Here is a 14,693-nt window from a genome sequence, read left to right as displayed (position 1 = left end):
AAGTTGATTTGAATAAAAAGAGAAAAATAAAACAAGCATAACACTGAACATTTTATTAAAATTGGATGTAAAATAAGAAAGTTATGACATTTTAAAGTTTCGCTTAATTTCACAAAACAGTTGTATATGCACATCCTGGCTGGTATGCAAATGAGGAGACTATGACGTCATCCACTTACTATTTCTTTTGTATTTTATTATATAAAAATGTGAAATATTCTAATTTTCTCATTGTCAAGTGATACAATGATTAATTCCTCCTTTAACATGTGGAATTAGCATTGTTTAATACTATATGGTTCAGTCAAGTTGGTCTTTAATGTCAAATCTATAAAAAATGAAATATTGTATAATTCAAACTATAAAAAACAAAAGAAATAGTGAGTGAAGGACATCATCGACTGAGTCACCTAGTTGTGCATATCACTGTTTTGTGAAAAATAAGTGAAACTTTAAAATGTCATAACTTGCATATTTTACATCCGATTTTGATGAAATTTTCAGCACTATGCTAGTTTGATTTTTCTCTATTTCTTCAAGTCAGCATTTTCCTGGGGTGGACTTGACCTTTAATATTGTGATTTTGGTATGTTTATCGAATTGCCAATTTAGAGTGTGTAGTGATACGCTCAAGTTGAGCATCTTTTATTCAAGATTGGCATCACATACTACACTGAGAATGGTATGATGATTTTTAAATTTGAGTTAATGAAATAGATTTTGGGATAACTAGACAATTGCTCCCATTTGTCTAAGAGTTTGAAAACTAGGGTTGTGGTACCTGTTTTCATTCCAACTCCTAAGTAATGTGAGGTTGTATGTTTTTCATTTTTGGCCAAGTATGCCACAGACCTTCCAAGGGGAGAAACGTTCCCAGAGCAAATTTGTGTAATCTATTTATGTATGTGCAATAATTTTGTTTTGGGTAATTGTATCACAGATTAAAGCTATCTGGTATGTTCTCATGTAGAAAGTTGTCATTCACATATATATGTCTGAGCATTCTAATCTAATGTGATGTTATCAAATAATATTGATATGGTTTATTTCTTTACTTTGATAAATTGTATCTGCACCATATTATTACTTTCATTAGCAATTAGCTTCATGCATAACAAGAATAGTATTCTTGTCAAACTTTTATATTCAAGAATGTCTGAGCTATTTAACTCATTATTAAATTTAGCACTGTTCTCTGACAGCTTTGATTAAATTCACTGTTTTGTAGCTCATATATGAGTATGAATATATTTCTGGCTTATTTACTTAGAAATACTATGGCAGCTTATATAATTGTAAATTATTATTACAAATCTGATATGCATACTAATGTTTTGTATATGAAGTATCTAAGAAATAAATTGGAAATAATGACTTATTTCAAATGTCTTATGGATTTTTTTTTGGCTTGTAAGTGTGATTTCATAGATGTCATGTGAAAGCACAATTATTCATATTATTTGCAAAATGTGTCATTGAAATGCTCAGATGGGTGTAGGCTGTTAATTGCCACATGGTCTATAAGCACTCTACTTTGTGTTTGGTCTCTGGATCCCACTTGGTCTTATCCCAGTTGGTCTATTACCAGTTTGTCTACTAGCCATTCGGTCTAAGTGCCTTTTAGCTCATTTGCCAATCTGTCTAATTTCCAGTTTATAGATATACCTGTCTTGTCTAATATCCACTTGGTCTAATACCACTTAGCCTTTTATGATTAGATGAACTGCACATGAAACAAGTTATCAATTTAAAATGTACGTAACAATGAAGTTCATGAGGTGGAAATCAGAGCATGAGATTACATGACAATAGACAAAGTTATTATTAGACCAAGTGATGATTGGACCAACTATAAGACTGAATTGATATATCAATTTACCTTGTGTTTTTGTATACGACCCGAATTGGAAATTGAATATAAAAACAATCGTGTGAAGATTAAAATCGTGGAAAAAATTAGTAAAAGTTGTTAATCTTCATATGAATCCTTACTTGAATGAATTTCAATGGTTAAATCATTTGTATAGGTATAACGCGAATTGAATGCAGAATCGTATTGACGTCAAATCAATCGTACAAAGTTTATCACAGTTGTCCATTACTGGAACATTACTGGAATGCTTGCAACTAGAAATTTTGAAATGAGTATTATAATAATTATCTGAATCTTAAGTAAGATCATTCTCTGAATATTATTCCATTTCTTCTGGAATCGGGACATACAACATTAAGATGTGCACTGGCCTTAAAGGGGAAGTTCACCCTGACATAAAATCCATTTTAATGAAAGAACAATAATTGAGATACATTCATGGGTGGAAATCCCAGGGGGGACGTGTCCCGCCTACCAAAAATAGTAGGGGGGACACAATATCAAATGTCCCCCTACTATTTTTGGTCTGTTATGATGGAGAAAAATACATTCACAATCGAAATAATACATGTATTTTCGGCTAAATGACCTTACATTTTTGGTGATTTTTTTTTTTCCTTTTTATTTGCTTGTCATCTTTTTGGGGTTAAAATGACCTTACATTTTTGGTGCTAACCTCTTTTTTTTGCCTGTCAAATTTTCCAGCCCCTGGTCCCCCCTACCTTTGGGGACAGATTTCCGCCCATGGATACATTGTTGAAGGTTTTGTGAAAATCCTTCGGGGAATAATGGAGTCATTAATTTTTTCAAGTTTTGTGCAAAATATTTGATATCTTTTAATATCTGCTGGTATCATCTGATACGAATGTTCAATATTTGTGTAAAATATTAAACATTTATCCATTTAAATACCTACTGATTTCTAAAAGACAACGAATTCCCGCAATTTCGGTCAATAATTTTTTGATCAGCTCAGAGTCAAGACTACAGGGATGCCATTTTCAGACTAAAGTCTGATATCATATTTTTTTCAGCATATTTTTGGCCATAGACAACACCTTTTTCATTTAGGAAAGTGGCCATTCTACATGTTCTGATGATTTTCAGATTTTTTTAAAAATTCAAATGCACATTTAAGTGGCATCCATAAAACTACGGAAACGTCATAGACGAGTGACGAATTGTGCAATCTTACAGCAAAATAACGGAAGTTGAATTCGTAGGCATAAATTCAGCATTTTGATTAGATTAATATTTTCAACCTTGTTTGATATTCCAAAACAATTAATTTATAGGTAAAACCTTGTTGACATACGATAACCATGGATCCTTACTGGAATGGATGGAAGACTGCCTGTAGTAAAACCCGAAATGCTACCAGGCTTCAGAAATCAAATTGACTCCAGTTTTAGATACCCTTAAGCTCTTGGATCTTAATACAAACGTAATTATAGTTAAATTTCAGGTTGTCTCTGGAGATTTATGAGATTAGTAGTATTTTGAAGATCAATCATGACGTGTTTCCAAGAAGTCCTCTTTGGAAAATAGGATATAAATCGATGCTTATTTGGCAAAGCATTTGAACAGAAAATGTTGACGCTGGAATCAGTCATGGCGCAGACGAGTCGTTTCTTACTCCGAGTTAATATTGTTATCACCGTGTACGAACGATTCTTCCACAGATCAACCTTATGTGAGACTAATCCAATGAGATCCTGCAACGACGATGACATAGGATCTTCTGATGTGGACATAGCTTCAGGCTGCGCGAAGACCACAGCTCCCGAGCTTCCTTTTAAGGATGGACAGTCTGTAGCGAGCAGTCCGCTTCGAACGGACGTCCGAGATTGGTCCAAAGTTGAGCAGACTGTTTGCCACATCAGTTCCCCGATGGCGGGAAAACTTACGAATCCGATTTTTCTTCTCGACCCTGTCGTCACTACTCTGAATGGCTCTTTGTATCCACCGGCGGAATTGGTTATCATAGAACCTGTTCCATTTCTCGGACAGCCTGCCATGCTTTTGATATCATGATGCAACTCAACAACAGCAAAATCGTAAACCGCGCGTTCGGAATCGGAGCGTCGTGCTGCCGCAGCGTCCTGTCTACCCTTATTCGTCAGCCAACGACGTGGTACATTCGCGTTTGAAACGCGTCGACTTTCAAAGCTGGTGCCACTCGGAACACTGACGCGCATTTTCTTCAACCGAGTGTGAAAGCGAAACCCATCGTGAACGCAGTGGGCTGCTGTCAAGATGTGACGTGGTGAGATCATCATGCCTGAACAAGCCCCCGACGAAGAACGCAGATGCGCCACATTGCAATATGGGATGCGTCCCAGAAAGGAGCGTTGGATAGGACCATGAGAGAATCCTGCAGATGTTGAAGGGTTTTTAAGTATGTAGTGTCCAGATGCTGTCCTTATACTCGACAAGAGCGGCAAATCCGCACCATGATGGGTGTAAGTGTTCGCCTTGTTGACATTACTATCTTGACCTTGCCTATCCAACACTAGTTGGTGTCCTCCACGATGCTCCATTTCTTCATCTTGTCTACCACAAGGTTGACCCTTCTTGCTCAAAAACCTAACCGTCGTATCCTTCCTTGCTTTTTCGAACCCCGTCATGCCAACAGAAAGTGGTCGTCTTGGCCAAGTACCTTTGCTTGAAAACTCACACACTTGGCATGCGTGACTTCCTGAAGAAGAACGATTGATTTTGATATCATTTCCAATAGAACATTTTCTTCCCCAAATTTCAGCCACATTGCAAGTTTTCCCATTTCCTTCCGCACGGATGCTCATTAGCAGCAAGATAATCACAATTTCCAAGTAACACGCCATCCTTGCAATATTCGGCAAAATGAATTTACTCCTGGTAATAATCATCTGGGTTTTGTTTTTCCTGTAACGAATTGTTGTAACCATTTGCTCTCTGCACTGACGTAAAATCCAAATGCTGTCACCTTAAAGCTTCATCCATGATGATCTACATCTTATATAAGCACGTGGATGCTGTTTAGCGGAGTGTTAAATTGTTAATTTGAGCAAGGATATCAAGAAAGTTAGGAGCAGTTGGCCGATTGTATGAATATTGGCTATCCAGCTGCGAAATGAAAAAAGACAGGTAGTATAGGTTTTTTGAAGTTGGCCTACAGACAACGCAAATATAGCGTTAAGTTATAGACGAACGACTTAACCCGTCGACTTCTGGACTCAGTAATGGCCATATAGTTTGTCAAGGGACCATGATTTCAGCAAGGTTAATGTTCATGATAACGAAATCGAATGTTTTTTCGTGAATACTGATCGCGCGGCACTTAGGTGCCCTTCGTTGCACATCCTGGTGTAAAAATACTTTGACCCGCTGGCTTTTGATGTGTGAGCAAATTGAACCTTCCGTACAAACGTATTTACATACACGAACATGAATAATATCCATTGGAAGGAAGTTGATCATGAGAAAATAGTTCAAGTCAAGTTAAATACAAGAAGGAAAATAAAAAATAATATATAGAAGAACGATTCGAAAGAGATGGAAGGATAGTGGTAAAAAGACGAGTGGAGAGATAAGCGGAATAAGCCAAATCCTGTCTCGAATGTGTGTGTTTAGATGGATTTATATTAATTGACGTATAATGTATCATGAATAATCATGATAATTTCAATGATTGATTCCTCTTCGAATACTCTTTGAAAGTTTTGGACAAGAGTAAACGTTCGGAATGGATTTAAAATGAATGCTCTCAGAATTCCACATGCACAATGGACAAGTAATGGCTATTTACAGTGGCGTAATGAGCTAACAATTTTGAGGGGGCGAGATGTGGCGTATCGGGCAAAATTTATAAAAAGGTGCAAGCAAAAATGTATATATTTTTATGACAAAAATCCAATTATGTGATAGATTTTGACATAATATTAAAAAAATTGTATCATATTTCACCCTTCTCTCTTTCTTTTCTTCCCCTTTCTATTTTCTTCTCGGTCGTGAAAAATTGGGGGGGGGGGGGGTGGGGCCAAGCGCACCCTCTGGTTATTTAATATGTTAATGCATTTGTATTCTTAGTCTAAATAATGCAAATATATTCCTTCATATTCTATAACCGGACCATCCTTGAATCCTTCTAGTCCAGGATAGATGAGGCATAACCTTGTTTTTTCATATATACAATATTTTTTGATGGTTTCTTGTCAATTCGAGGGTGCTGATTACGAATCTGAATGATGCCACTCGTGTAACCTTGAGCATTTTCCGCAAATTGGCAAAATCCAATATGGCCGCCAAAATATGCAAATTACCAATGAAAATCATAAAATTGCCCGCACATTGGCAATAAAATGCATAAAATTGTGTGGCAGGAGTAGTTTTTGACAAAATATTTATTTTCTGGATATTCAAAATGGCCGCCATAGGCCCCTTTATTCTCATTATGTACAATAAGAATAGGGAATACTAATTTTCACAAAAATGAGCAATTCTCCCATACATGACATAATAAATGATATATCTCGTTACAAATGGTGATTTGCATATTGTACTTCGTTCATATATCACGATTTCTTGCAGTTTAGTGCTCATTTTTGTGAAAATTTGTTTTCCCTATTCATGTTGTACATAATAGAGTATACAGAGGCCTATGGCGGCCATTTTGAATAGGCCTATCCAGAAAATAAATATTTTGTCAAAAAATATTTTTTCAGAGAGTATTTCACTCCTGCCACAAGATTTCATGCATTTTATTGATTTTCATGGGTAATTCACATATTTTGGCGGCCATATTCGATTTTTGCCAATTTGCGGAAAATGCTCAAGGTTACACGAGTGGCATCATTCAGAATCGTTATCAGCACCCTCGAATTGACAAGAAACCATCAAAAAATATTGTATATATGAAAAAAACAAGGTTTAGTCAATTTTCTATTGGGCCTATCCTGGACTATTCCCCATAACCAAGCAAGCACTTTTGTGTCAACCATTTCTTTAGCCACATGAACCGCAAAAAGAAACATTGTTATAACAATGATTATAATACTCAGTTCTTATAGCGTAAGTTAAGTTTCTTAACGCTCTGAAATCATGCTATGATAAGTGAGAAAGAAGGGAACTATCATTTGATCCTATCATTATGATAAATTGAGACTAGGAAGTACCTACAATGCGTCATTAACAACGAAAATTTTGATTTATCTTTGGAAAAGGTAACACTTAAACATAGACTTGAATTGATCAAGTAAGAAAAGAACATTTTTTGATATCATCAAATCATATATCGGAACCCTCTTTGTACATAGGCTATGGTATTAAGACATTTTCACACGTCGACATACAGGGGATTTTAAGAACAGAGAAAATGTATTGTCAGATGTCCTTCATGACAAAGAGAAACCAAGGAGTCTTTGTCGAGAATTGGTGAATCAAGACAGCAGTTTAGTCCTTGACTCTGGACAAACGACATTATTTGCAATTTTTCATCAGCTCCGAAACTTAAAGGGGAATGAAACCTTTGAAATAAGTAGGCTTTTGTCGAAACAGAAAAATCAAAGAAACAAACAAAAGTTTGAGAAAAATCGGACAAAAAATTAGAAAGTTATGAGCATTTGAATATTGCAATCACTAATGCAATGGAGATCCTTCTATTGGCAATGCGACAAGGATGTGTGATGTCACATGTGAACAACTTTCCCTTTGATGGACTATAAAATACCCCCAAAATGTCTCTTTTTGCTTTTTCGTATGGTGATACAAACTCTTTATCCATGATGTATTCTTTAAAAATCTGTATTACATGCCCTCCTATGGAAAGAACACATGATCTACTGATAAATGTGATAAAAGAGGCAAATTAAGTGAAATGTATACTAAAGTAATGAGGGGAGTTGTTCACAGGTGACATCACACATCTTTGTCGCATTGCCAATGTGAGGATCTCCATAGCATTAGTGATCGCAATATTCAAATGCTCATAGCTTTCTCATAATTTGTCCAATTTTTCTCAAACTTTCGTCGATCGGTTTCTTTGATTTTTCTGTTTTCACACAAGCTATCTTGTTCTAAAGGTTTCATTCTCCTTTAAGGACGAAACTTCTTTTCCGGTTCACCAATTTTCGACAAAGACTTTCCACTTTTCCTTTATCAGCTATGTTCTTGAACCCTCCGTATATCGCGGTGCAAAAACTCACTATATTGCACACATGCGTACATTAGGAGGACGAACAACTTTCTGGAAACCTGAAGGTTGCTGCTGCCTCATCGGATGATTCTCATCAGGACGTTGAGAAGCTGTTGTCAGTATAAAAAGGAGCTAATTTATGCTGAAATTTGAATGCAATTATTACAAGAAGATTGAATACCACATGGTAATTCACGTGGTTTTTTTGCAATAGATTGCCCCGCTTGGCATATCCTATGACACTCAGGAACACTGACGATGCCCGTTTTAGTCATCATTCATACATGAGTATATGAATATACATGGTATAAGAACGACACAAGAACATGTTTGACCAACAGTTAATCTCTTGCTCAAACAGTTTAACATGGATGGACCCATCATATTATGTATCTTAGGATGTTCTTATATTCATATTATATGAACCAAATTGATACAAAAAAAATGAAAAGGTACTAACACAAGAATACATTGTTTCTTATATACAGAGTTGCTTTATTTCAGTTGAAAAAGGACTATCAAATTATGATAACTTGAAATTAAAACAAATGGAATGGGACTTCGACGTCTCAAAATAGTCACCGAAGAATGATAGCCCCAACCCCGAGGGGGGGGGGGCAAATTTATTCAGTTATAACACAAAATGTAATTGTGCACAAAGTTGGGTGGTTTTCTTTTTTCACATGCATGACCGACAATTACCAAGGAGCTTGGTAATAAATCAACGAAAGAAACGAATAACTTTAGCCATCTGCCCCCCCCCCTCCCTCCTCTCTCACTCTCCCCCCCCCCCCTCTCTCTCTCTCTCTCGTTGGATGGATGAGCGGTAATCTCTCCATTTTTTTCAGAGTCTATGGGTCTGTGTCGGCTGGGTCAGCAGCGTCCCCAGTATCAGCATCGGCGTCGGCATCAGCGTCGACGTCAGTATCGGTGTCGGTATCCGTATCAGTGTCGGCATCAACATCCGTATCAGTTTCGCCATCAGTGAGTTCTTGAGCACCTCCAGTGTCTTCAGCACCTCCAGTTTCTTCACTATCGTCATCAGCTTGAGAATGAGAAAAAGAGGGACATTAGTAGATCTTATATATAGTCAAAGTACGAATACATTTTCAATGTCAAGTCCACTTTAGTAACAAGTTGAGTTGAATGAATCTGGGTATAACACTAAAAAATGGTTATTCTCGACGTGACTGTTACCAACGTGAGAGATTAGATAATGTCACACACTCACTATTGCTGTGCTCTTTTCCCATGTGAAATATCACATCTTTTTAGAAGATATTTTAATAAAGAAGCTATTGATCGAATAATGTTTGAAATTCCCAGCAAGTCAATTTACCATGTTAAGATACAACGGAAAGGAAATGAGTGAGTGATGTCATGGGTCCCTCATTTGCAAATCGCCCGTGATGTGCATAACTGTTTTTTTAATGAAGACAAACATAACTATACTTTAACTTATTTACATAACTATACAATAATCGCGAAATTGTTAGTGTTGTATTATGTATTGTTAGCCATGTGATTTTCAGATTTGTTTAATAAAAAATCAACTTGTTATTGGGTGGACTTTTCTTTTTACGAAAGCTTTAAAGTGCCATCGACTTGTAGAGATGGCGAGATAATTTATCTCGCCAATTCGACGTAATGACGTTATTATGTCAACATGGCTAGATACGTTATCTCGCCAAGTCGACATACAAATAGTTGTATGTAAACTTGGCTAGACACATTATTTGGCCAAGTCGACATACAAATAGTTGTATGTCGACTAGGCCAGATATACGTATGTAGCTAAGTTGACATTCACTTTTTTGTATGTCGACTTGGCCAGATACGTTATCTCGCCATGTCGAAATATGAAAAGTTATATGTCAACTTGGCGAGATATTATATTTATCAAGTCGACATAAGAAAAAGTGCATGTCAAATTGGCAAGATATATTATATGCAAGATACATGATCTCGCCTAGACGACATTCAAAATGTATCTCGCAAAGTTGACATACTCCCGTTTGTATGTGGTTCTTGGCGAGTCTTCGAGTCACGTTTCCGCTCGTAGTATCCGTTCTTGTGACATGAATACGAATTTGAAAATTGCAAAATATGACATAATGATAGATATTAAAAAGTGAACAATTTTGTTTAAATTTGCGCACGCAGCGCCGGTTCTCTGGAATAGTATCTCATACAACCTAATGCAAGTATTGGGCAATTCAAATCTGCAATGAATACATATTTATTTAACTGATAAAAATATCATCATATCATTTCCAGTATAGCTTTTCCTTTAAACAGTAACCGATCAATTTATAATAACCATAAAGACTTGTTATAATAAAATGCAGAATTTTTATTTTAAAATATTACTATCAGCCAATCAGATTGGAGGATTTCAGGAGCTTATAAATATTATTGTAAATTTGTCATCATACCAAATATTATGAAGGGACCCCAGGTTGTGTAGGCCTATAGAATTATATTCAAACAAAGAAACTATTGTGCACTCTCTGAAAATTGGTAAACCAACCATTGGCTAAGATGGTTCAAATATGGACCCTCCAACTCCAATTATGAGTTGGGATTTTTAACCAACATTTGGCAAGTTCATATTTAACCATCATTGGTGTTGGTTAAAAATCTATGAGAGTGTGGAAGAATCAACTCACCATATACTGTTTGCACCGCTACCATGCAGGCGAACATGCAAAGGAGAAGCAAAATTGAGGTCTTCATGATCTACGGAGTGAAGAACAAAAATAAGACGTTTTCAATGATCCTTATCCTGAATTATTTGCTTTACTCTAACTTTGCTTACTCTCTAATAAGGGTTGACTAAAACTTATCAAATTCTGGGTTGAAAGGGGCAAATGCATACTTTTTTAGGGACGGGGGGCGTACAAAGCACGTGTCATGGGTAACGTTTCCACATTGCCTAAAATTTGCACAGCATTTAACCCAAGAGGCATGTTCGCCTTTTAACCTAAAATTGGTTGAACCTTTTTAAAATGTAACTAAATAATACATCAAAATAATTTCGAAATTGTTCGAGATATTATAATTTTGATATACTGCAACTGGGAGAGAAATTGTACAGAAGCTAAACGTAGTCATCACGGTTTATATTCACGTAGTATAAGTAAATTAGTTGGTCCACTTCTCAGAAAGTCTTTATATATATAGGCTTTAACTAATTTGGTCTATACTATCAATTTCTAAATAGCGTTTGTTCTAAACTACACTTGGTCTTATATCTACTTATTCTAATTCTCATTAAAGTCGCCCAGTTTGTTTAATTTCCTCTTCATCTGCTTATTATATATTTTGCGTTGTCAAAACATTTCTAACAAAAAATACCAAAATCCTTGGAGTACAACATATTAAATGAATGAAATAAGGAATTATGAACACAAATAAAGTTTAAGTATAGAATAATGGATAATTAAAATACAGTGAATTAGAAAATATGTGATACGAGTAAAATTAATTTGAATGAAATAACAAAATAATAAAATTAGGAACATACTGAGAAAAAAATCATTACAGATATGAGAGAAATAAACCAAGATGAGCATTAGTCAGTTCAAAAAATCTTGAAAAAATATATATTTATCAACAGCACGATAACGCGGAAAGGGGCGAAATTTATTTCTAAAAATGACACTGCTTATACTGAAAGTAATTTGTTGATTTATTTCTAAAATGACACTGCTTATACTGAAAGTAATTTGTTGATTTATTTTTAAAATGACACTGCTTATACTGAAAGTAATTTGTTAAATTTCTCACTTACTTAGGAGTTTTTGATGTGGAAAGATAGAACGAATGATTTTTTAGATTTTTAGATGTGGGTCAAAACTGCAATAAAGTTAGTGTTTCCATTAACATATTTTTGCAAATAATGTGGCCTAATTTTGTAAAGACAAAGATGTTTAAGTTTCTCCTATAAACAAACATATCACACTTGTATTTCCTATACAACGTCGGCGTTTTTTTTCTTTAAAGGGCATACGAAGTTTGTGTGCCCTTACGCACCAACAATTTAATAGCGCCACAAGACCTTAACTACTCATATCTGGTCATGCTCATTAACCATCATGCACCATTATCAGCAGTGCAGTCTTGTAACATAGGCTCATTTGAGTTATAACTGCTAAATTCATGACTCACTTCAATCGTATCGCAAGTAACGAAGTAGCAAAATGGGTACCCTTCCTCTCAATTGCAATTTAGTTTATACACAAATAAAATTAGAGGCTAATATACCCTCGGTGTCACTAACGGATATATTTTTTAAGACTTGCAATCTATAACACACAGTCAAATAGGCAACACACATTGCAGGTCTGTTTGCTCCAGTTTAAAAGGAAATTAAGAAATTGAGATGAATACAAATTTCAACTTACTGGTGTTTTGGCAGTGAAGCTGGACGATCAAAGATGGACAAAGTACTGGTAAAGTCAAGATCTCTTAAATTCACACCACTGAGTTTTAGTTTCAGGAGTTCCCTCTTATTTATGGGCAGCAGGTTAATGTAGGCGGTTCTTATTTTTGATTGGCATGAAGCGTGATAGAATCAAACAGATGCTATTTTAAAGTTAAACGGAAACTAGATATGACTGGGCTAATTTTCATTCCAGAGCATTTCAAAGCAAAATTCAAGGATAGTTTAAACGGAAGCATGACCGAACGATTTTTTTTTGGTATTCAGTAACAATAATGATGAAAATTATTATTTTGATTATTTTGGTTATAGTACCCTATAGTACATGCGCCCCGAAAAGGCCCCTGATACAAGTTTGTTTTTCCCGAAGCCTTGATCTGATCCATGTTCCGATATAAAGCTGAGCAATATTTTCAAATCTTCAAATAAAATGAGACGAATAGCACCAAAGTCATTGGCACTCATAATCATTAAACTTTGCAGCGAGGTTCTTTTGTACCTCATCTGTACAGACCAAAATGTAATAAATAAATAAATAAATAAATAAATAAATGAATAAATAAATAAAATAAAAAATAAATAAATGAATGAATAAATAGATAGATAGATAAATTAATAAATAAATGAAAATAACCTTTCCCGGGACGTCAAAATGTGGGTGGCAAGGGATCAACCTTTGGTTATTTTTTATTTTAATGTATCCCTTAGTTACTTTACATTACACTTCCAGTTATACTTTATTTAAATCTCTAATGATTGGTGATGTAGGCCCTAAATAAACGTCTGATAAAAAATCTTAGCATTGCCCAAAGAATGGGTGGGGACTACCCCCGGGTTGAACTGTGTCTTTGATTGGTGTACAACACCAGTCATTTATCTCAGTTATTTTTGTTTGGTTAGTTTAACACATCTGGGTGTTATTACAACACCTTTGGTGATTACTTTTACACTCTTTGGTGTTATATGTTCAATCTCTAGGGTGTTTTTTAACACCACCTCATGGTGTGGTCGGAGTGGTCCTCTTGGTTCACCAGCTGGGGCCCCTTAACACAAAGCTTAGTAATGATCGTAGAGCATTTTTCTAACGATTGGTTCCACTGACTACAATGTACAACCAATCGTGAAAATCAAGTGTACGATTAATCGCTAACCATCGTGTTACGGGAGCCTGGTGTCAGTTTTAACACCCCATGCAGGTTTTACACTGACCCGTCAATAGAAATGTAAACACCTCGACGGTGTTGCAGACGCATGAAAATTAAATTTTCTTAAGGAAGGTTTAACTTTTTGGGGTGTATTGATAGATTATTTCGTTAATCATCGTTAGTTTTGACTTCGAGGTGTGCAGGGGCCGCGGAACCGGGGGGGGGGGGCTGGGGGGGGGGGGGGCTTCAGCCCCCCACTTTTTTCCAAAACCGTGTACAAAAACGTAAAAATGACCATATGATTGTGATTTTTAGCATGGTCAGCCCCCCACTTTTGGCTCAGCCCCCCCCCCCCACTTTGAGAACCGTTCCGCGTGTGAGGGTGTGGGTGTGTGTGGGGGTGGGGGGGGCTCATGTTTAAAACTATGATATATTCTCCGACCTTCAGTGTCTTTATAACATAATATTCTAGTCATCCCCCCCTTAGGAATATGAGATATGTTAGTTAAATCAGATATTTTTTATTGCCTTTTCCACCTTCGATTGGAACTGAAAGTGACCTTGTAATATTAACCACAGACCAAATCATCACCACGGCCCAAGTGCAATGATCTCATTCAAGTTTCGATGAGTATTCCGTGAAGGGTATACTCACCTGTTATTATATTGATTAACACACATGCACCCCCAAAACAGAAGACATAATGCGTTGCCATGGAGATGATATTTTCAGAGTGTCCGTGGCCAATTGCTAACGACAGCCATTGGTTATATTATTTGGCAGGATATGCCCTTTTTTTTGGGGGGGGGGTCTTCGTTTAAAACTTGTGTTTTGGTAGGTACTAGGGTAGTGACTGGGTGCTGTAGGTGATAATATTTTTTTAAAATATGAAAAAAGACATCAGATAATAGTATAGGCAGGATGGTGTGTTTTTTGCAACAATCATCTCTCATTTTTATATTATTTTGTATATTTGTGCGCCCATCCCCTTTTTGTCTTCCTTTAGTTCCTTCGTCTTCTTCTTATTCTTTTTCTTTTTCTTCTTTTTTTTCTTCTTC

At 36.0% G+C, this 14,693-nt stretch overlaps 1 protein-coding gene and 1 long non-coding RNA gene across 2 annotated transcripts; both read right to left on the bottom strand.

Moving 5' to 3' along the window:
* Window positions 1-1,411: 1,411 nt before the first annotated feature.
* Window positions 1,412-5,847, bottom strand: LOC135153567 (uncharacterized). The gene has a single exon (XM_064096775.1). It carries the CDS (start codon window positions 4,798-4,800, stop codon window positions 3,328-3,330), a length of 1,473 nt encoding a protein of 490 aa, XP_063952845.1. The 5' UTR covers window positions 4,801-5,847; the 3' UTR covers window positions 1,412-3,327.
* A 2,669-nt stretch (window positions 5,848-8,516) lies between these two features.
* On the bottom strand, window positions 8,517-12,612 carry LOC135153568 (uncharacterized). The gene is made up of 3 exons (XR_010293022.1): window positions 12,452-12,612; window positions 10,715-10,784; window positions 8,517-9,090 (listed from the first exon to the last, which is right to left on the bottom strand). It is a non-coding gene; the product is annotated as an uncharacterized LOC135153568 (long non-coding RNA).
* Between the last annotated feature and the right edge of the window lie 2,081 nt (window positions 12,613-14,693).

The sequence above is a fragment of the Lytechinus pictus genome, chromosome 3 (assembly GCF_037042905.1).
Source record: "Lytechinus pictus isolate F3 Inbred chromosome 3, Lp3.0, whole genome shotgun sequence".
Taxonomy (NCBI): domain Eukaryota; kingdom Metazoa; phylum Echinodermata; class Echinoidea; order Temnopleuroida; family Toxopneustidae; genus Lytechinus; species Lytechinus pictus.
This window is presented reverse-complemented; position numbering and strand designations above follow the sequence as displayed.

What these genes read in the sequence shown, in the direction of transcription:
- LOC135153567 (XM_064096775.1), bottom strand. Translation starts at nt 4,800, where the DNA reads ATGGTTACAACAATTCGTTACAGGAAAAACAAAACCCAGATGATTATT.